A 22,519-nucleotide genomic window follows, 5' to 3' on the forward strand; every position below is an offset into this window, starting at 1 on the left:
ACCAAAACCCCAGCTCCTGCCACGTCCTTGCCGTCGGACACACGTTTGTGCTGCCAGCAAGGAAAGCAGGGGCAGCGAGCAATCCGCCGGAGCACGCTGCTGCCCCGGCTTTGCACCGCGATACGGGCGTTCAGCCCCTGCTGGGGGTTTTTGGCAAGTTTATCACAGCAAGCACACCCCAACAATGGGAGAAGGGGAGCAGATAAAGAAAGTCCGGAGACCACGGCACAGCATGAGCCCGCTCTGGGAGCTGCATCGTGCCGGGCGCAGGGACGGTGTCTCCAAGGGAGCCCTCACTGCCTGGATGACTCAAGGAATTGGGGATTTGAAATTTGTCTCAGGCTTTCAAATTCTCTTCTAATCAAATCCCAAATGCTAAAAGGAATCAAGAGACTTCTGAAAAGTGTTGCTAAAGAAGTAGGGGGTGGGGGAAGGAAACAAATAAACCCACCCCCCCGGTCCCCAGTGACAGAGCAGCCCGCTTCTGCATCATATCTCATCTGGGAAAAATTATATGTTGTGAATTACGTGCTTCTTTTGAAAAGCCTTAAAGGAGATTTAATAAAATGAGACAAGCTAATAATATAGGGAATGAATAGCAACCCTGGATGCTGCATCTTGATTTAATCAGATGCTTTTCCCCAGGGGGACAAGCAAGAGCTATAGCTAAAGCCTCTATTTCCTTCTGTACCCAGCTGCTCCCCTCTTTCTCCAGCCCCTCACTCCTTCTTCCATCCCAGAAGAACAGCCAGGGCAGGATTTGGGGTCCCACAAGACCCCACTGTTCGCCAGCAGCTGCTGGGAAATGCACAGCCCGCACTGGTTATTTGTGAGCGGGTGAAAAGGCAGCACACTGGGGTGCTGTACCAAACAGGGAGATCCCTGTCTGTAGAACAGGTCCCTGTTCTGGGGGAGAAAAGCAGGAACTGAGGAGCCAGGAAAGCCGGGCTGGGGAGAGGGCTCGGCTCCGTGTGTGTACTTGCAAAGCCATGGTCTGGAGCCAGGGAATGCCGTGTGCTGCTGCGCAGGGAACAAGCCCTTGGTAGGATGTGAAGAATCTTAATGGCAAAGCTGAGGAGCTCACACTGGAGGTGCGTCTCTCCGTGGCCCAGGAGAGGCCGCGGGGTCTGCGTGTGCCAGGGCGGGAAAGGCACAAACAGCCGTTCCAGTCTTGGCTTTTTCACTTGGACTCGTAGGACCCAGCTGTGAACCGAGGCTGACTCGACCCCAGGGTGATGATACTTCCTGGCTCCGCAAAATGCTCAGAAATCAAAGTCATGTTCTGATGTAATTGTTCTTTTCCGAGTATCCCCCTACTCGCCTGTCCCTGGGCCGGGCAGCACGATGCACACTCCTACCTCCTGGTACATTTTGCTTCCTACATTTTTGCAGAGGCTGTTGCTGCTGTGAGCTTTATTTTGCTGCTTGCACAGTTCGTCCAAACCGGACCCTGGGGAGCCGCATGTTCTGTCGCTGGGATGTTTGTGTGACTTTCGTGGAATTTTTTTTCTTCAGCCACTGGCTCGCGGCTCCTGGGTGGGTTTTGCTCATTGGCAGGTGGCTAGTAAACCCAGGAGGGTGTAAATAAGGAAAGAAATAGCAAGAAACTGGGGACTGATCTGTGCTAAAGATGTTCGATTCCATTAAAGGTGTCTGTAGTTGATGGGTTTCGTGCACAGCAGCTTGCCTGAGGCTCTTGCTGTACCGAGCAGCTGCGTGAGCGAGCAAAGAGCCTGTATCCTCCAAAACCAAGCGAGGAGCAAAACACCCTGCAAATGGCAGGGTCAAACTCTGCACAGGCGATACGGCAGCCGTGGGGGAAAAAAGCTATTTTATCTGCCCCTGCTTAAGACTCAGGCTATTTGCAGTCAGGTCAGAAATAGGTGGTGATTTTTAACAGAGTCATAACCGTGGGAAGGCTTTGCCTTGCAGCGAGGTGGATGCTTTGTCATCCATCACCGGCAGCCGGCTCCTGGCAAATATGCTCTGCTTCCATCAGGACACGACTTTCTAGATGATCCTGGGGGACTCAGCCTAATGCCTCATAATGCTCCTCTCCTCAGGCTCTGAATGACTCTGCGAGGAGCTGGGCTCTGGGATAGCGCAGCCAGCGCCCACGTCCCCTCCCCGGGAGCTCCCGCAGCCATCAGCTCTCCTGCGCCCACCCGGGATCCCTGCCCTTGCTCCCGGTGGCTCCCTGGCAGGGTGGCTCCCCGGCCCCCTGAGCCGAGCCCACGGGATCCTGGTGGCACATCTGCAGCACGGCGCGCTCCGCCTTTGCTGCTGCCAAGGAGCCTTTTGGAGGGAGCAACTGTATTTGCTATCAATGAAGCCTGTTAACCTGAGAAGGCTTCAAATTTTTACCCATTCCTGGTACGATTAATAGTTACACGGCTAACAATAAATGCCAATTGAGATATTAGATTTGTCTGTCTCCCCGAGGTTGGCGCTTCCTACTCCGTCTGTTTTTTAACATCAACCGCTTCAATTAAATGATCTTTTTGTTATTTTGGGATGTTACATTTGTGCTCTGTAATTGGCTGTTAAACCTCTTTGCTGTCTTGCACACAGATCAATAAACACGGGAAACTGTCCCGCTTTCTCTCCCCAAAGTGTCCTTGTGCCTCTGCTGCCGGGCAGGATGTTTCCCTGCAGGTAGGGATGGGGCTGCAAGGGGCAGTTTAAACCGCTGCTCCCCTCCACCCCACAGACAACTGCAATTCTTCTGTAACCCTCCGGACGGTGTTTAAATTAATGTCCAAGTGTGAGACCACACTCGGGAAAGGTGAAAAGCTCAGCAGCACCTGTTTCCCAAGCGGTGCTGATGAAATGCACCGTGCTCCACAAATCTGTGTGTTCTAGCTGTCCCTGAGGTCCCTCTCAGCGTTGTGGGTGAGGCTGCTGCTACCCTGAACATTATTTGAACATCACCTTCTGTTAAATTTTTTCTTCTGATAGATCCTTACAGGGGTTTTTTTGATTCAAACTTTCTCACTGGCCTGACGTGAAAGAGGAGCTTGGCTTTTCCTGGGCCTCATCTCTCACTCATTGATGGCACAGAGATTGCTCAGCACAGCAACACTCCTGTTTCCCGAGGACTGGGTGCCGCTGTCTCAGGGAGATGGTCAAGCACGCTGCAGCCCCACTGGACAGGGGCCGTGGGGCTGCCTGGGCTGGCCCTTGCATCCAGCTCCAGTGAGACCCAGCAACTTGGCACCCGCCAAGATCAGGCCCCTGATATGAAGCAGCACCCTGCCCACCTGCATCCTTCTGAGCACCCTTCCTCCTCCTCCTCCTGGCAGCCCTCCTCACCAGCCCCAAGGGGGGCTCTGTGCTGCGGCTCATGCCCTCGGGCCGAGCTTCCCCAGCCCTGCCCAGGGCAGTACTGCCCTCCCTGCCTGCAGTGCCCTCCCTGCCTGCACTTCCCGCAATGCCCGTCCTGCCCGCACTTCCCACACTGCCCGTCCTGCCCGCACTGCCCGTCCTGCCTGCACTGCCCTCCCTGCCTGCTCTGCCTGCAGTGCCCATCCTGCCTGCACTGCTTGCAGTGCCCATCCTGCCTGCGCTGCCTGCACTGCCCGTCCTGCCTGCACTGCCCTCCCTGCCTGCACTGCCCTCCCTGCCTGCTCTGCCTGCACTGCCCGTCCTGCCTGCACTGCCCTCCCTGCCTGCACTGCCTGCACTGCCCGTCCTGCCTGCACTGCCCTCCCTGCCTGCACTGCCCGTCCTGCCTGCACTGCCCGCACTGCCCTCCCTGCCTGCACTGCCCTCCCTGCCTGCACTGCCCGTCCTGCCCGCGCTGCCCTCCCTGCCTGCACTGCCTGCACTGCCCGTCCTGCCTGCACTGCCCTCCCTGCCTGCACTGCCCGTCCTGCCCGCACTTCCCACACTGCCCGTCCTGCCCGCACTGCCCGTCCTGCCTGCACTGCCCACGCTGCCCGCGCTGCCCGCGCTGCCCGCGCTGCCCTCCCTGCCTGCTCTGCCCGCGCTGCCCGCGCCTGCCCCCTAGCGGGGGGACTCGGCGCTGCAGCGGCCCCGCACTGGGCGCCCCGGGGCTGGGCTGGGGAGGGGGGTCCGGGCAAGGGGTCGGGTCCGGGGGCTCCGGGCGGGGGTTAAGGGAAAAGCAGCGGCACAAAGCCCCTCTCCAAGGGCGCACCGCGCAGCCCCCAGCCCGGGGGGGACGGAGGTTTCTCTCTGCTCCCTCCCCGCGTACGGGACCACCCGCAGTACCGGGACTTGCCTGCGGTCTTGCTGCGGGTCAGGTGCCCGCACACCCGCTTGTGCACCGGGAGCGAGTGTAAACTGGAGCAAAACCACATCGGAGAGCGGGTTGGGAGCACCCCCGCCCGGCACCCACTGCCGCGGGTCCCTGCGCCCGGGCAGCGCCGTTGGCAAAGGGGTCCCGCTCGGGGCGCCCCCAGCGAGGGGCGTGAGGAGCCCCGGGAGCCCCGAGCGGCTGCGGGGCGCTGCGAGCGGGACCGATACAAAGCACCGGGTCCCCGGGCTGAGCTGCAAAACGGGTCGTCTTGCAGACAGGACAGGGAGCCCGGACCGGGGTGTAGACGGGGCCGGGGTGCAGACGGGGCCGGGGTGCAAACGGGGCCGGGGTGCAGACGGGGCCGGGGTGCAAACGGGGCTAGGCTGCGCCGCCCCGGGAGCCCCAACCGGGCTGCAGACGGGGCCGTGCTGCGGGGCTCCGGGAGCCCCAACCGGGCTGCAGACGGGGCCGTGCTGCGCCGCCCCGTGAGCCCCAACCGGGCTGCAGACGGGGCCGTGCTGCGGGGCTCCGGGAGCCCCAACCGGGCTGCAGACGGGGCCGTGCTGCGCCGCCCCGGGAGCCCCAACCGGGCTGCAGACGGGGCCGTGCTGCGGGGCTCCGGGAGCCCCAACCGGGCTGCAGACGGGGCCGTGCTGCGGAGCCCCGGGAGCCCCAACCGGGCTGCAGACGGGGCCGTGCTGCGGAGCCCCGGGAGCCCCAACCGGGCTGCAGACGGGGCCGTGCTGCGGGGCTCCGGGAGCCCCAACCGGGCTGCAGACGGGGCCGTGCTGCGCCGCCCCGGGAGCCCCAACCGGGCTGCAGACGGGGCCGTGCTGCGGAGCCCCGGGAGCCCCAACCGGGCTGCAGACGGGGCCGTGCTGCGCCGCCCCGGGAGCCCCAACCGGGCTGCAGACGGGGCCGTGCTGCGGAGCCCCGGGAGCCCCAACCGGGCTGCAGACGGGGCCGTGCTGCGGGGCTCCGGGAGCCCCAACCGGGCTGCAGACGGGGCCGTGCTGCGGGGCTCCGGGAGCCCCAACCGGGCTGCAGACGGGGCCGTGCTGCGGGGCTCCGGGAGCCCCAACCGGGCTGCAGACGGGGCCGTGCTGCGCCGCCCCGGGAGCCCCAACCGGGCTGCAGACGGGGCCGTGCTGCGGGGCTCCGGGAGCCCCAACCGGGCTGCAGACGGGGCCGTGCTGCGCCGCCCCGGGAGCCCCAACCGGGCTGCAGACGGGGCCGTGCTGCGGGGCTCCGGGAGCCCCAACCGGGCTGCAGACGGGGCCGTGCTGCGGGGCTCCGGGAGCCCCAACCGGGCTGCAGACGGGGCCGTGCTGCGCCGCCCCGGGAGCCCCAACCGGGCTGCAGACGGGGCCGTGCTGCGGAGCCCCGGGAGCCCCAACCGGGCTGCAGACGGGGCCGTGCTGCGCCGCCCCGGGAGCCCCAACCGGGCTGCAGACGGGGCCGTGCTGCGGAGCCCCGGGAGCCCCAACCGGGCTGCAGACGGGGCCGTGCTGCGCCGCCCCGGGAGCCCGGCCGGGTTGCGGGGGGAGCGGGCCGGGCGCGGAGCCCCGCACTGACTCAGCCGCCGCCGCCCCGGGCCGTGACGCGCCGAGGGGCGGTCGCTGCAGCCTCCATATAACGCGGCGGCAGCGGCGACCGTGCAGAGCTCACACCGGCCTTTCCTGCGAGGGGAGAGGGGCTGAGCAGCCGGGCAGCCATCGCCTTCTTCCTCCACCTCCTCCTCCTCCTTCCTCTCGGTGCAAGCTGTCCCGTCACCGGCTTCAATGAAACTGGCAGCAATGATCAAGAAGATGTGTCCCAGCGAGGCCGAGCTGAGCATCCCTGCCAAGAACTGCTACCGCATGGTCATCCTGGGCTCCTCCAAGGTGGGCAAGACGGCCATTGTCTCGCGCTTCCTCACCGGCCGCTTCGAGGAGCAATACACACCCACCATCGAGGACTTCCACCGCAAGTTCTACAGCATCCGTGGTGAGGTCTACCAGCTCGACATCCTGGACACATCGGGCAACCACCCCTTCCCAGCCATGCGCCGCCTCTCCATCCTCACAGGTACTTGGCTGGGGAGCACCAGGAGGAAGGCGGGGTTCCCTTGCTAGATTTCAGGCTTTTTTTGCCCAGTTTGGAGATGTTTCTCCAGTCCCAGGAGGAGGGAGGTGGGATTTTGTGTGTGGAGGGAGTGGGCAACTTTGCAACTTGGATGGGAGGGTGCAGGACCCGGGTGCTGCCTGGTCCTCCCCTCCCCGGGCCCCTGTATGGCTTAGCGGGTCTCTGTGTGTCCCCCCATCCCTGCAGCCATCTCACGGTCCCTCTTTGTCCCCAGGAGACGTGTTCATCCTTGTGTTCAGCCTGGACAACCGGGACTCCTTTGAGGAGGTGCAACGCCTGAAGCAGCAAATCCTGGAGACCAAGTCATGCCTGAAGAACAAAACCAAGGAGAACATAGAGGTGCCCCTGGTCATCTGTGGCAATAAGGGTGACCGGGACTTTTACCGGGAGGTGCAGCCCCGGGAGATCGAGCAGCTGGTGGGAGGGGACCCCAAAAAATGCGCCTACTTTGAGATCTCAGCCAAGAAGAACAGCAGCCTGGACCAGATGTTCCAGGCACTCTTTGCCATGGCCAAGCTGCCCAGCGAGATGAGCCCCGACCTGCACCGCAAGGTCTCAGTCCAGTACTGCGACATCCTGCATAAGAAGGCGCTGAAAGGCAAAAAGCTGCTGAAAGAGGGAGGCCGGGGCAGCACGGAGGAGGCGTACGGCATCGTGGCCCCCTTCGCCCGGCGACCTAGTGTCCACAGTGACCTCATGTACATCCGGGAGAAAGCCATCGGCGGCGGGCACGGCAAGGAGAAGGACCGCTGCGTGATCAGCTAGGAGACCCTGCTCACCCCACGACGGGAAGGAAGGAAGGAAGGAAGGAAGAAAGAAAGGAAGGAAGGAAGGAAGGAAGGAAGGAAAGAAAGAAGGAAGGGAGGGGGGAAAGACGCTCGTTTCTGAACTGACTTTGGGCAGGCAGGAGGGTGGGCAGGTGCCCACCTAGGCAGCAAGGGGGTCGCCTCTTCCCCAGCCTCCCTCATCCTGAGGGATCGCTTTCATCAGCTCCCTCCCTGGGGGTGCATTTTGGGAGCGAGGGATGCGAAGGGGTAGGCTTTGGAGGGCAGGAGGTGGTGTCGCTGGGACCAGCCTCCTCCAGGCAGAGAGACAAGGAAAGGGTGAGCTGCCGGGCGGCCAGGTGGGAGGATGAGTGTGGAGGGCACAGACCTTGGTTTTTGTTTCCCTGCAAAACCACCCAGCCTCGGGCACTGCCTTTGGGAGGGAGGGCAGAGGCCTGCCAGCGCCTGCTTGGGGCTTTGGGGTTGGTCTTTTTTTGTTGTTTTGTTGTTTTGGGTTGTTTTTTTTTAACTTGAGAAGCTGTGCACGGATTCTGGCTCTGTGTCGTGCATTCATCTGTGTCTGCAAAACATGTGCAGAAGACACTCCTAAGCTGTTGCAAAGACATTGCAGAGTTGCAGCCCCGATGGACCAAAAAAACTGACTCTTGTTTACATTTGTCTTGTCTGATTTGCAAGATTTGGGGCGGGCGGGGGGTGTGGGAAGGGTTTTTTAAATAAGAAAATAATAGGCACTTTATGTAGGTATTGGTTGTTATTGACACGAACAAAAAAAATCCTCAAGTGTTTCTACCGTGGGTGAAACTTGATGTTTTATTTTTTCTACAAATTAATAAAATCTTTTTAAAACGACACCTGTGGGTTTGCTTTTGCTTCTTCACCCGGCCCCATAGCAAAACCAAATCTTGTTAAACCGAGACCTGAGCCCAGCCCTGAGGTGCTAAAAACAGCCCCTCAAGTCAATCCCTTTATTACCCCATTTTCTCCGACTCCCAGTGCAAAGGTTTCTGTCTCTGCAAGCAGCCGATTTCTTGCCACACGGGGTAACGAGAGGCCACGCACAGAGTTACTTACTCAAACGGGTGACCGAGCCAGGATTCTTTCCTCACTTCACTAACGCCGAGTTACGATCCCGCCAGCCCCATGACACACCGGGCATTGGCATGTCGTTCACTGCAGAAACCGAGCAAACTGACATCACTTCGTTATAAAGAGCTGATTGTGTTTCATGCTTTTTCCCGATTAACTAAGCACACTTTAATGATGTCAACAGAGAGTGATTCATTTGCGCCCCGTCCGGGATATTGTTTTTGTTTTGCAATATGAGTAAAGGAAGTACTTTGCCCGAAAGGTCACCTTTGCATCTGATGGTTTTTAATCTCTTCCTAATAACAAGTCGTAGTAACTGTTGCTAGAAGTGAAAGGGAAAAGCTCTTCACAGAACAGCTCTCCCTGGCACCAGCTTCTGTTTCAGTTCGTTTTCAGCCCCTGTTCCCCCCCCGACCCAAGCGGCAGAACAAATCTACGTTTAATACATATTAATGGCAAAAAAATTCTATCGAAGCTGCAAAATAAGGTGGGTGAGTGAGACGGCAAACCAAACTGCTTCAGTTTCGTTTGAAACTTGGATTCAAGTTAACTTGTTCCTATGCTAAGTGCCAGACACTTCTGTGGAATCACGTTCTTTCTTCCAGCTCTGCATATGCCCTGATTTCACAGAAACAGCAACTGGCAAAAAAAGGGAAACCACTGTCCAGGCATGAGACACAAGAATTTATTGAGCTGGGGCAGGCAATGGCTGGCAGAAAGATAATTTCAGTAATAGAAAGAGAGTACATTGTGCTTTGTCTATCTTAGTGATCTGCATTACTCAGGGTTTAGCACCTTCCCAAGAAGGTACTAGTAAAGTATTCCAGCGGAGACAGAGTAACCTCCAGGCTACAGGTGTGCTGCAACCATCCCAGCTCCCAACGAGCAGAATTGCCTGCCTTTTGGCTTGGGAAAGCAAAAGCTTATCCAAACAGACCTCACTTCTCATCTTTTAAAGGCACAAGTGCTACCTGCCTTTGGATGCCAGTTCTGAACAGATACTGTATTTCACTAGCTGGTTTTTCACCTCTTCCACTACTGACCTGCACCATCTTTCAGCATAATTCAGAGAACCGTGAAATTCAAGGTCCTGTCAGATCTTTGTCAGTCGGCGAGATGCAGTGCTGCTTACCAGGCTGTCATCTGCTACCGTAAGAGCTCAGAGCAGGAGGACAGAGGGCAGGGAGCCCTGAGATCCATCTGAATGTGATACCAACATTTCCGAGCTTTCCGTCAGCCGCTGGCAAATGTTCAAGCCGCTCAAATGCCTGTGTTTGTGGGAAGCCCCTGGAGCACTTTGGATGTGGAACTGACCCGTCCTGTTGAGCCTGCCTTCTGTCACGTATGGAATAACTAAAAGCTCATCATATATGCCCTTTGTTTTGATTCTGCTTGCCCTTCCTCTGTTTTAAGAGCAAGATGCCCCATGTACTGCCTACAAGCTGCCCTTGCCCAAGGAGATTTACACACCCAAAGCTTACCGAAATCCACTCCCCCGGCAGTCCCTGCTTTGCTCTCCCAAGTCACCCTGCTCCAAAAAAGTGAGGTAAAGACACAGGAGCTGGGCCCAGGCTACGCATGTCCTCTGTGCTGCCAAAGTCCTGCCCCTGCTCAGCCGACATCCGCTCAGTGAATACACAAGAGGGGCAGTTTGGAATTTCTAAATCTTTACTCATCTCGGACAGAACCATCACTTGTTTAAAAAGAGAAAGAGAGAAATACAAAAGTAATTGAAAGCAATCATTCCTCTTTCGACACAGACAGACTGGAAAATGCCCCAGAGACCCTTTTCAGGAGCAGGGCCAACCAGTTCACGCTTCCCTCTTATGCTCCCTTTTGATGTCTGGCCACTTGTATCAGTTCAGAAATGAAAAAAAACATTGCAGAAAAAGCCCTCTTTTTCTTGTTGAAGTTAACCAGGAGGTACTTTGACCTTTAGTGAGGAGAAAACATAACGTCTCCTGCTTGCTTGAATGTGAAGAAAAAAAAAAACCACCCCACCCCATGAGAAAACAGAAGAGATGCCTATATAAATGCACAGTCCTACAGCGGATCAAAGTGAACGTACCGCCGTAATCGTATGTGAAGCACAGAGTGTTCCGGTTCAGTGCCACATGCCTGTGATCCACACAGACACAACTTCAGAGCAACGTGACCAAAAAAAGCATAAAAGAAAGAAAAGTAAACTTCTGCCACCTTTTTCTCTCCTGTTCAGCCAGAAGAGGAGGTACGCTGGACCTGGAGAGCAGAGCCGTGACCCTTCCTACTCCTTGGGGATTTCAAACATGCAAAGGCTCTTGTACTTCTGCAGCAGTTCATTTTTGGTCCGGACCTGCTCCCGCAGGTTCTGCAGCTGCTGCTGCTGCTGCTCTGGGCTCACACCGATGCCGGGCATGGAGCTGATCAGCTTCCTCATCTCCTGGAACTTGTTCTTCAGCTCATTCAGCACCTGGTGAACATCCTGGCTGTCCTTGTCCATGCTGCAGAGGACAGAAAATGGAGACATTGTTGAATTCTCCATTGGAAATGCCCCTTCAGTCCACGGAGGTGACAGTAACTTCCAGCACAACCAGGGTTTAAACTGGAATTCACTAGGAAACCTTTTGGTCTCAGTATCTGGCTACACACAGCTCATTTGCCTATCCCAAGACGATGGATGCAGACAGACATACAGACTGGGTAGCCTCTGGGGCAAACTGGTTTCTTGCTAATTTCCAGCACAAAATCCAGTTACTTCAGGACCCATCAATCAGGTTAGGAGCTGGTCTGAAGCTTTAAAATATTACCAAAGAACAGGCTAAATTCCCCCTGTTTGAAGTCCCATATCTCTCTTTGGGGAAGGTCAGATTACATACGTGTGTTATGTGTAGGCACCTGCAAAAAAAGATCTCGGTCTCATCGCGACCTGTTGCTGCTGTAATACAAAAAAATCACTGCAGTCAAACAGCTTGACAGCAGAAAATAGAAACTGTTCCCCAAAGTATCAGAGAGTATCCAATGGCAGAGAAAACGGTACTTTGGAGCTTTAAAACGACTCTCTGGGGATGTATATGGAATAAAAGAGAAGCAACAGCTTATTTTTTTTTTTTTAAGAGCAGCACAATTGGTTCTGCAGCCAGCTCTGTGCTTTTCAAGGATCAGTGTTGTCTGAGGCAGCATCTGCCCTCAACCCCTCATTAGTATCTGCCTCTGCTTTGTTAGCACCAGCGAGAAGTTTTACTGATTCCAGGCAAAAGCAAGTCTCCGCTTCCAGGGCACATGTTAATAACGCGAGCGGGATTCTAATGGTCTTTGAAAACTGGGAGCCTGTTCAATAGCCAGACCTAAAAATAAATCCACTTGGCATGACCAGGGCAGAGAGGTGCTCGATTATAACTTTGGGGAATCGTGACATGGCTGAGAGCAAAACTTTTAACCAGATGGTCCCTGTTCATTTAAAAAGCCTGTTGGAACAAAATATTCATTACTCCCTTCTAAATAAAACTGCAGCTGGTACTATAATGTATCCCCATTATGCAGGCGTTCACGGTCAGGTTGGCAGTGGAAAAGTACAGGCACACACACAACCCCACGGCACGTCAGGGGAAGGAGGGGTTGAAGGGAAGGATTGCCTTTAATCTACAATAGCTGGGGGCTGGTTTTGAGAGGGACATCCTCCCCACTCCAGGCCTCCCCAAATGTTGTTCCCGTCCCCACAATTAGGGAACTGACGGCTTTCTGGCTGGCTGGTTGCTCCAAAGGAATAATTATTTCAGGTTTGGGTTTTTTCTTCCTCTGATGGGTGGTTTTCCTGCTGGATCAAGCCACTGAAACGACTCCCTCTTTGAGGGCATGGACAGGCAGGGGTGAGGTGTGGGAAGAGGCTGCAACTGCCCACAGTAACACAGGATTCAATGCAAGGTTGAACCACAGCCTGTGCTGATGGACTGCACATAAGACCTCCCTTCAGGCACAGTGTTCTTCATTACACCAGCACAACCCTCTGTTGGTGGAGGCACGCGCTGGGACCTCGGCGGCAATGCCATTTGGCTGTACAAGGGTGAAAATATCAGCAAGCCTTGTTTGGGAAAACTTTCTCGGGACCCAAACAACAGGAAAGAGCATGTGTCCTTGAATGTAAGCAAATTTACACGACACATCCTTGCTCCCGAGCACAGAGTCACCTTGGAGATGTGTCTTCATGGCTGAGTCAGTGTCAAAACAGCAGGGCTGGGCTCTGTGACTAGCGGCTGTGTTAAAATATAATATATTTGCCATCTGTCAGGGACACAAGGCAATACATCCCACTGCTTGCCTCTGTGGTCCTGCCCGTCTGCAGCACTGCTCAGCATACCTACGTCTGCTCAAGCTCCCCAGGAGATGCTGTGTGTGAAGCCGAGGAAGGTAGCTGGGCAGTGGGAGTAGGTGGCTCAGTGGGACAGGGCACAAGATATCCTAGGGACTGTCATCCACGGGTCACCATGACCTGCTCGGTGACATGTAGGAATCTGGGAGGTCTCAGCCCTTGGCTACTCCCCACTTTGCTTATGTACATGTATGCACCTGGCAATGGGCTTAGCCTCACTGCTGTGGTCTGGACAGATCAGGCAGAATTGAGGTCAGGGGCAACTGCCTTCCTCCAGCACAACAGGGAGACTGAGGGAAATCAGAGCATTTGCGTTCTCACACCTGTTCTCCATCTGGACTGGTGTGTCAGAAGTATTCAGTCATTCCTTGCCTTGGCTCTCAGGCTGCAGAGTCGTTAAGGGTGAACCTCTCACACCATTCAGATGTGCTTGATACAAGTGAAACACCAGCAGGACACAAACCAGCCTCAGCTCCTGAATAAGCGCATAGGGAAAGGGTAGCCAGGCCCACAACCAGTAACAAGGGAATTCATGCTTCGCATGCCCTCTGCCTCACCCTGCAGTATGCCCAGATGAGAGCATGGAGCTGGCCTGGACGGGTGTTTGTGGCAGAGCCATGCCCCTACCGGGACCTCAGACAAGCATCTCTGACTGAAGGGGTTATCCTGGGCCAGAAACATCCCAGTTGTCAGAACCCTTGTACAAGCACCTTTTACCCCTACCGCATTGATTTGAACTGGGAAGAGAACAATTTAACCCATACCACTGTAGAAGCCATCCTCCTTCTTACAACTCCCCAGAAATGAGCTGCATTCCTGCTCCAGCACTGCCTGTACTTTCTGAGGCTGTTATCAGCCAAACAGTACAGTTATCTGGAGCAGCAACCCAGCACGAGTACAATGCTTCTGCTCCTGGGTGTTCATGGTGGGGCAGCATACCTGGGCCATCAGAGCACCGGCACTGCCCAGGTAACACAACCACCACCCAGGCAGTGGCATCACTCAGAGAGGGGATGTACTTGGGGCTGTGACAGCTCCCTCTGACACCCTTCCCAGGAACTACTGCTGGGAGAAAAAGGGCAAAGGAAATGTTGGGAAGTTGGAGAGCATCATTAGAGGGGTGACCCCATTGCCCTGCTACCCATCCGGGGCACCCCGAGGATGTTGGCAGTCGGAGAACATAATTAGAAGGAGGATCCCGTTGTCCTGCTCCCTATCCGGGGCACCCCAGGGATGTTGAGAGCTGGAGGGCATCATTAGAGGGGAGCCCCATTGCCCCACTCCCTGTCCGGGGCACCCTGAGGATGCAGAGCGTGGGACAGCATCGTTAAAGGGGAGACCCCATAGACCCGTTCCCCATCCAGGACCTGCCTGCCGATGCTAAGGGTGGGAGACCATCATTCCGGGGTGGACCCCACCGCCCTGCTCCCCACCCAGGGCACCCCGAGAGGGTCAGAGAGCATGGTCGGGGGGGGTGGCCGGAGCGGGGATGAGGTCCCCGGGCCGGGCCCGGTGCCGGCGCCGTGGCCGCCGTTACCATTTGATGATGTCGTGGACGAGCGGTAGGAAGGAGAACTCCTCCTGCGCGGGCGGCGGCGGCGGCGGCTTCTGCTCGGCGGGCGGCTCGGCCGGCGGCGGCTCCTCGGCGGCGCGGGCGGCGGCGGCGGCGGAGCCCCCCGAGGCCATGGCGGACCCGGCCGCGGCGCCGCGCAGTGACGGAGCGGAGCGGAGCGGGGCGGAGCTCGGCCTCGCCGCACCCGCCCCGCCGATCGCCTGCGCCGGGGCCTGGGCCTAGGGCTAGGCCTGCGCCATGGTCTGAGCTAAGCCTTCCCCCGAGCCTGGGGCTAGGCCTGCGCCAGGGTCTGAGCTAAGCCTTCCCCCGAGCCTGGGGCTAGGCCTGCGCCAGGGTCTGAGCTGGGCCTTTCCCTGAGCGTCCAACTGGGCTAGGCCTGCACCGGGGCCTCGGCTGTCCCCCAATCCCCCAAGCCTGGGCTTGGGTCTAGGCCTGCACCAGGGTCTGGGCTGGGCCTTCCCCTGAGCCTAGGCCTGGGGCTAGGCCTGCACCAGGGTCTGAGCTTGGGCTGAGGCTGAGCCTGGGCCTGAGCTTGGGCCATGCCCCAAGCAGTCCCGCAGCAGTCCCCCTCCCTCCTGAGCCCCCACACCCTGCTGGCGCATTGCCCCGTGCAGGACTGAGCTCTGCATGGGAGGTGGGAGGCCAGAGGAGGGACAGAGTGTGGGTCCTGCAGCCCAATGGCAGGGCAGGGAGAAGGGGTCCAAGGAACCATCCCTGGCCTGGCAGCAGCTCCCAGCCCCTTGGAGTGCTCAGATCGGTGTCCCAAGCCTGCATGCATCCCTCCCTTTCAAGCCAAATTGCAGGGGAAAAATTGTGTTACTCTGTGTTAAATGAATAACTGCAGCCAGGTTTCACTGTCTCTTAGATCCCAGCTTTCTGCTGTGTTTTTTCATTAGTTTGACTTTAATGCAACTGGGGACAATATGTCGAGGGGGCTGAGTGACGGGGACATAGTCTTTGTAATGCCTTAAAGACAGATGCTTACGTAGGACCAGGCTTTCTGCCCGAGGGAGGAAGCAGGGCTGACATCAGTTGGAGGGAAAGCAGGCTGGAGTGTTGGCTGAGAGCCTGGGCTGGAAACTGGAGGAATCTGGAAGAAGAGAGAGAGAAATCTGGTGTCAGGGCTGGGACCACTGTGGAGGTGGGAGAGGGGGAAGAAACGGGGCTCTGGCAGGTCTGACCTGCGGGTGAAAGAGGCGGCTCAAGATGGTGCGTGGTTGAGGCTGGGAGATGGAGGATGATGCCTGCCTCTCTGCGCCAAAAGGCCTCAGAGTTTGCTTCAGCAAACTGCTGCCGTTGTGTTTAAACCCCTCTATCAACTCAGAGGATCACAGCGCTAATAATACCAGCCACAGTCATGAGTTTTAATTCCTGGGTTGGCATGCAGAAAATGCATAATTTAATTTTTCATTTGAAACCGGCCCCCCTACTCAAGTTATGGAGATGACTGGGAAGGCAATTTTCTTTTTTAAACCAATTTCTTTCAAAAAGCAAACAGAGACTATTTATATACCAAATGAGAATGCTGGTAACCATTTAAACACGTGGAGTATTGGCTGTTTGCTCTAAATCTAGCAGATGCAATAGCTCACTTTGTTCCTACTGTCAGGAATAGATGCCGGCTTGGGTGCCGGTGCTGGAATGTGCAAAGGAGCCCAGGGGAGCCCAGGTCCCGCTGAGCAGATCCCTGTGGGGAGGCTGGTGGTATTTATGGTCCTTGACTGAGCCAAGCAGGAGGTACAGGATGCTGCGTCCTTTGCGTGGGGCTAAGCTGAGAGGTTAATTTCTGTCACTTTTTATGGGCTTTTTCTAAAGCGAGGCTTGATTCAGGCTCTGTGGGGGACAGTTTCCTCTGTACTGTGCTGGTTTTAACTCTCCCCTTGACTTTATGGAGGAGGGTGGCTAATTGCTAGGCTGCTGGACGCCTGCCTCTGACGGGTGAGTCAGGCAGTCATTAGAGCAGGTGACAACATGCAGATACCATTCAGCCGTACCTAAAGCGCTGTCAATCAGCATTTATTTGTGCCATTCGGTTCCCATTTTGGGTCACGTGTTCCCACAGCAGCTGGAACATACAGCTTTATCTAGCTGGCATTCCTCCCTGTCCCTGTCTCTCACCTTCCCTTTCTCATGGGAACAGCTCCTCCAGCTCCCTCAGATGACCCATCTCTGTTCTTTGGGGCTTGTCATGTCTTGTGGCAAGTCCAGGGGAGAGGAAAGATGTTTTGCAGTAGGGTTGTGGTTCAACAGGCTCCTCCATCACTGAAGATGCTGGTGAATTGATTGGATGAGACTGTGTGTTCGCCATCTGAATGTCAACCTGTGCAAGGGGCACGGTAGAGCTGTTGTCTACACCGTGATGGTATGTCAATATCCTTGGTGAGAACTGCAGGCAGAGGGGAGACGCCACTGAGAGGTCAGGGAAGGAAGAGGAGACGTGCTTTTGGGCACACAGGCAAGTGTTGACCTCATCTAAGGAGCAGTGTTGGTGTGCCCTAACCTTCACCTGCCCTTGTGGAGCTCCAAGCTGTGTGTCCCTTGTCCCCATGGGGCGACTGTTTGATGACCTGGGTTACGTCCTTGTAATGCAGTTCCTAATAGACATCACCACCAACACGGCCTTCCCCCTCCACATCATTTTGCAGTCCTGTCGGGGTCTCCATCTCAGATGGAAGGGTTGTGTCTGACCATCTGCTGTTCTCATGTGGAACTGGTGTTGGTCTGCAGTTCTTCCAAATTTTCAGTCTGGATTTTTTCACCCACTGTCAGTTCCTCAGCAGAAGGACTTGAACGAGTAACCTGTGAGAACTAGTGAGGCAGCTAAGGCATGAACAAAGATGCTTAGTGTTAAATGAAGAGAATCATTTTCCCCCTGGATTTGGTAATAAACCTGAAGTGCAAATGATCGACCTGGTTTTCCCCAGTATGCATTTGATTGTGGCTCTTTGTATAACTCGCTTGCTAGACAGGCAGCCTCTGAAATGTGCAAATGTCTCCAAACCATCTGATCTCCTGCATCTTAAAGCCATCATGTACACTCATTGCTCACCCAAACATTTCGTTAAGCCATTATCCTAAAATCCAGCTGATCAAATAATCTGTATCCACAGCCTCTTTTGTTATTGCCTGTTTCTTTTACAATACCAATGTTATTCTCTTTTCCCTGTGATTTCTATACAAATTGCACCTCTTGTCTGCTTCCAAAGGTAACTTTTGAGGGATTTACCACCAGTTATTTAGTTCAGCACCAGGTGACTCAGTGCCTTTCACTGTTTCCTTACAATGACCTGAAGTTTTTATATTGATGGTCTGGCATTTCACTGGGCTCCGCTTCTCGCTGCCAGACCATCTGGAGCTTGTTGTGCTGTTGCTACCAGCACTGTTACCATTTTTTACTATGGGGCTATCACCAGGTTGAACTTTTTCTCTTCCTCCTGCCCCTGCACTGCATCATCAGCCTGAATTTTCTATTTAAGTCATGCTGAGCTGCCGTGGTAGGATAAGTCTGTATTGCTAAGTTGGGAAGGTGTTGTCAGGGCTGTGGCCACCGGGGACAGGGCAATGAGAATGCAAAGTTACAGCTCCAGCCCTTGGCTCTGGTCAGCGGCACAGAAACGTTGGACCTTTTCTTTTGGTCATGGTTGTGATCCTGCAACTGCTCGGGTTCCTGGCCAAGATCACCCTAATTTTGACCAATGGGAATTTGGTCTCGGGCTCTGCCCTGTCTTGAATCCTGGTGTCATTCAGGGACCGTTTCAGGGCCCTGGTGGCCCAGGATTCTTGGGGGGTGCTGATGGGAATGGGGGTGTCATAAACTGAGCTTCATCTTTCGAAGCAGTGTTTTAGCCACAGAGGTTTAGGCCCTGGAGGTCTGGCTGCCCCCAGACACGCAGCCCTGCACCACCACATGTTCCCAGAGCTGCTGGTGCCCTGGGTACCGTTGAGGTTTAAGATCCAGCTGGTGTGAACAAGCAGCCCCAAATGCATCCAAAGCACCCCAGTGCCTCCTGGATCTTACCGTGCTTTGGCAGAGCTGCTGGGGAAACCCTGCAATGCCCCATCCTGGGGCTGCCATGGGGAGGAGGGCTGTTGTCCCATGGCCCAGGAGTTGCCATCCTCAAGGAGAGTGGCTGCCTCTTCCTAGAGAGCCCGGCATACAGGACAGAGCCTGGGACAAGACGTGGCACTGGAGGTTTGGCCAAGGTGCGTTGTGCTGGGTTGGATGTCAGAGCTGCAGGGCATTGGCCTGGCCATGGAGGCTAGTGTTTCAGTGCACCAAGCCTCGGGGAGAGAACAGGGATGATTCAAGGGCACAGGGAGTGTCCAACGATCTCCTGATGTTCACTGATGCCACCCTACTGCTGAGCAAACAGGGAGGCTGGCCCAGGCTGCCTGCCACCCCGGGGGAGGCACCCAAGCCACTACGTGGGCAAGGGGAGCACAGAGGGCTTCTTGCGCAAGGTCAGCTACGCAGAAACATGGATCCGGGAAAACATGCAGCTGGATAAACCGCAGCCCCCAGCCTGGCCCATCTCCAGGCGCAAGCGGCTTTGAAGCTCACTGTCTCCATCAGGCAGCGCTGAGCCTGTGGGGCATCCCAGGGTGGTGGGTCTTGAGAGCCACCAGTCCCTGCAGGGTCCCACCAGCTCATCCCAGATCTGGGCTCAAGCGATTTTAGCCTCAGCTTCCACCCAGTGCAAAGGGGTGAAACTTGCCTTGCAGGAGCTTGGAGTATGAATTTGGGGTGTCCCTGAGGAAACCTACCCCTACAGAGGGAAGCGCCCTTGTTCCACAGGACAAAACCACTCCCGGATCCCTGCTGGCTCTCACCCGCAGCGCGGTGACTCAGCAACGCCCCTGCCATTATTTACAAATAAGTTAGCCATGAAACACGTGCCGTGGAATACACGAGGCAGTGGCATTTGCACTCTCGATACGCAATCATGGGCTTGAAGCAATGCTGTGAGAGCCTGCACCAGTGCCTGGCACCTGGCCTGGGCAAGGATTGCTTTCCTGATACCCTGGATGCACACCCTGTACGTTGGGAAGGTGGTGGAGCGGGAAGGCACACGTGTGCGTCCCTGGGCACACGCATCCCTGCGGGCATCCCTGTGTGTGCGTGCGTCCCTGTGTGCGCCCCTGTGCTCGTGCATCCGTGGGTCCCAGAGCAGAGCTGCCCGGTGCATGGGCACGGTGCAGGTTTCACAGCTTGGCTTTGTTCAGAGGACAGACTTGTCGAGATAAATTTATCTGGATGCATGTAGCAGAGACTTGCTAATGGGGCCGCATTAAAGACTTCATTGAAATCCCTGCTCCCTTTCTTGGTGTAGTTCTTTTTCTGCTAAAGTGGGTCAGGCTTTGTTTGTGTGTTTGTCAGGTTCCCTTCAAGTGTGGCAGGAAAAGCCATTACCTGATGTTTGAACACTTCAAAATGTTGCTCTTTGGTTATTTAACGCAGGGGGAGCGGAAAGGAGCTTTGTTTGGACTTTGTTTTGGCACTTCTGAAAAGGCATCAGGTTAAGATTTTAGCCTGTCCTTTGCTCAAATTGCAAATACGCTTTCACTATAATTGGCTTAATTACTGAAAACAGGCAAATTTTACATGAGCTTTGCAAGATGAATCAGGTGTCCTTGAAGAATACAGTCTTATATGCCGGAGCAGTGGGTTTCTGGGGCAGTGCTGGCGTCATGGGAGACACATCTGTCTTGCAAATCAAAGCGCTGGGAGATGGAGAAATCTCCATCCAGCTCCAGCGAGAAACCATTTACTCCTCTCCTGACCTGGGGAAAGGTGCATTTCTGCAGGGCCACAGCCACGGTGAGAGCAGCATTTCAGTGACTCTTCCCAGCCCTGGGCTCCCTTTGGCAACCACAGCCGAGCCCGGACCCTCGGGGTGCTGCCGTCCCCCTGCCTGGAGCAGCCTGCCCCCTCCTCAGCCGCACCGGTAGCTCTTGCCCATTTTTGGGGCTGGCAGCCCGTGGGGCGGCTTGTCACAGTCACATGTCCCTGGCCCCAAGGAGCCCTGTTTGCCAAGGGTTTAATGTTTAGCCGCTAATAAACAAAGCATATCAGAGAGGTTCTGCTGACCAGGTAGCTAAACTTTCCTGGGAATTTTGCTGGCTCTTGCAGCAAAAACAAGGCCAGGATGTGGTGACATGCTTGCTTCAGATAAAGTTTTCAATGGAAAATGGGTGGGTTTTCCTAGAGCAGGCTCCCCGCATCCCTCCAGCTGCCACTCCCTTGCTCCTGGCCACCCCTCAGGCATCAGCATGTGTTCCAGTGCTCAGCCACATCCCATCCTGCCCAAAAGCTTTCTCACCATCCTGGGTGCTCTCTGATTTATCCAAGGAGGAGTTTATTGGGCTGGGATTGGTTTGGGGTTTTGGCTCCGAGCAGCTGGCGGGAAACAGGTCTTGCTTCATTCTAGCAGTGTCAAATAAGGTTTTCAAACAATGTCAAGGGGGAAAAGAAAAACCCTCCTTGTTGTTCTGACTTGAGAAATGAGTGAAGTTGTCCTTTATGCCTTTATCCCATGGGCATTTCTCAGCCAGAAGCCTGACTTCTTTCTCCATAGGAATGTGCCCTAAAGCCCAGCTCAGCAGCTGCTGCCCGGCTCTGTGACCATGGGGTACCCATGGCTCAATCCAGCTTGGAGCCAGTTTTTGCCCATTTCTACCTTGCAGATAAAGCTGAGCCTAGCCTGGCTTCTCTCACAACTGCAGCCAGCAGAGAGGGAGGCCAGAGCATCACGTGAAGCAATTCTGTCCATAGCACCATCTTCTAAACCCAGCGTGGCTCAGCCCATTTCATCATTGATCTGAATGCAAACAAATGTCATTAGAGAGGAGCATTTGGCTTTCAGATAAACACTTGCCTGTCCTTGCTCTCACTCCTGTGCAAAACTGGCCCTCCTGGCACTGCAGGAGGCTCTTTGGATGCTCCTGCTGCATTTTGCTCTTTCTCCACAGCAATGGCAGCTCCTGGCAAGGCTGGGCGCCACATCTCTCCTGCCTGGGGATTACACTGGGAGCTGGCTGCTGGCCGGCCCGTTCCAGCATCTCTCAGCAACTGCGGAGATAATTGCCATAAGTCTAATTGTTCCTGCTGGATAACGAGCATTTTGCATCATCATCCCCAGCTGCCAAGAGCATCATCTGAGTTTCTATTTCAGGGGCGGAAAGTGGCTTGTCGGCGCTGGGAAGGCTGAACCAGGCTGGATCCGGCCACCTGAAGCAAAGCCCCCGCACCAAGCCCCCACTGACAGCAGCGCCAGTTTGCAAGCGTGCTTTGGGACAAGGCATGGGCCAGGGACTATTCCCAAGAGGCAGCTTGGACTTGAGGGTATCCAAACGTGGGATTTTGGGTGTGCTGATGAAACATGGCCAAATACACAGGGAGTCGTGTCTCCAAAGTGGTTTCTCCCACCTGGATACAACATTGTCCCTGCAAGACACAGCTGGCTGGAGACACACGTCTATGCGTGTAGACATGCACACAAGCTTACGTGCGTGCAGGCATGCACATACATGCAAACTCACACGTGTGTGTGTACATGCAGAGCTACTCCCATGCTGGGACCCGCGGGCCCATTTCCCTGCCGACACGGCAGGCTCCTGCTCCAGCCTTCACCCAGCGAGGACTGTGGTTTGAACCTCTCCTTTACCCAGGTGCTGTTGTCCATGAGCTCTGGAGGATGGGACATCTCTGAGGTCCCTCTCTTCCTCCCTTTGCTAAATATTATAATGTTTTAGGCTAGCTAACAGACTCACAAACTGAGCAGTTGCAGGGGCAGTTGGCAGATGAGCAGACAGAAACTTTCTCTCCTTAGAAACCAAGCTAGGAAGGAATCGCCTTTACACTGCACAGCCGCTGCTTGGTGCAACGAGCTGTGTGTGTTCTCAAACACACCACGTTCGTCTCAGTCCAGTGGTACCCCTTGTTCTGGGTGGTGCTGTTGCAGACGGCAGGGCTTGCCACAGCCTCCCCACAGCGTTGCACAGGGCAGACCCACTCCATGCTGGCGAGACACGTGGCCCAGGCTGGGACCACAATGAACGTCATCCTCTCCCCCCGGGCGGTGGCAAAGATGAACCAGCCACGCAGCACAAACCCCTGACTGGGCATTGATTTCTCCTCCACCACCAAGTGCTCTGCAAGACCTGGGAACTCGCCACCTCCTGGGCAGGGCCAACCATGGCTGAGGCTGCTCTGATGCACGAGGCTCGCTTGGCAGCAGGTGAGCACATTTGAGCAAGCTGAGAGCTCGGTCCTTCGCTCCCTGCACCCCATCCAGCACCTGGCGTGGCTGCTGGTAATTGCTCAGAGCCACAGTGTGCATTGACGTGGG

General features: G+C 55.9%; 2 protein-coding genes across 3 annotated transcripts; one reads left to right on the plus strand and one right to left on the minus strand.

Moving 5' to 3' along the window:
• Positions 1-5,905: 5,905 nt before the first annotated feature.
• RASD1 (ras related dexamethasone induced 1) lies at positions 5,906-8,018 on the plus strand. Of its 2 annotated transcripts, none has more exons than XM_075104768.1 (2): positions 5,906-6,325; positions 6,668-6,889. In XM_075104768.1, the coding sequence occupies exons 1-2, from the start codon at positions 6,040-6,042 to the stop codon at positions 6,745-6,747; spliced, it is 366 nt and encodes a 121-aa protein (XP_074960869.1). In that variant the 5' UTR covers positions 5,906-6,039; the 3' UTR covers positions 6,748-6,889. The 2 variants fall into 2 exon arrangements, with proteins under 2 accessions (XP_074960869.1, XP_074960868.1); XM_075104767.1 differs by having other exon boundaries at positions 5,908-6,325; positions 6,597-8,018.
• A 1,885-nt stretch (positions 8,019-9,903) lies between these two features.
• Positions 9,904-14,328, minus strand: MED9 (mediator complex subunit 9). Its single transcript, XM_075104769.1, has 2 exons — positions 14,136-14,328; positions 9,904-10,733 (listed from the first exon to the last, which is right to left on the minus strand). Exons 1-2 carry the CDS (start codon positions 14,282-14,284, stop codon positions 10,517-10,519), a joined length of 366 nt encoding a protein of 121 aa, XP_074960870.1. The 5' UTR covers positions 14,285-14,328; the 3' UTR covers positions 9,904-10,516.
• Positions 14,329-22,519: the final 8,191 nt, after the last annotated feature.

Source organism: Phalacrocorax aristotelis, chromosome 10 (assembly GCF_949628215.1).
Source record: "Phalacrocorax aristotelis chromosome 10, bGulAri2.1, whole genome shotgun sequence".
Taxonomy (NCBI): Eukaryota; Metazoa; Chordata; class Aves; order Suliformes; family Phalacrocoracidae; genus Phalacrocorax; species Phalacrocorax aristotelis.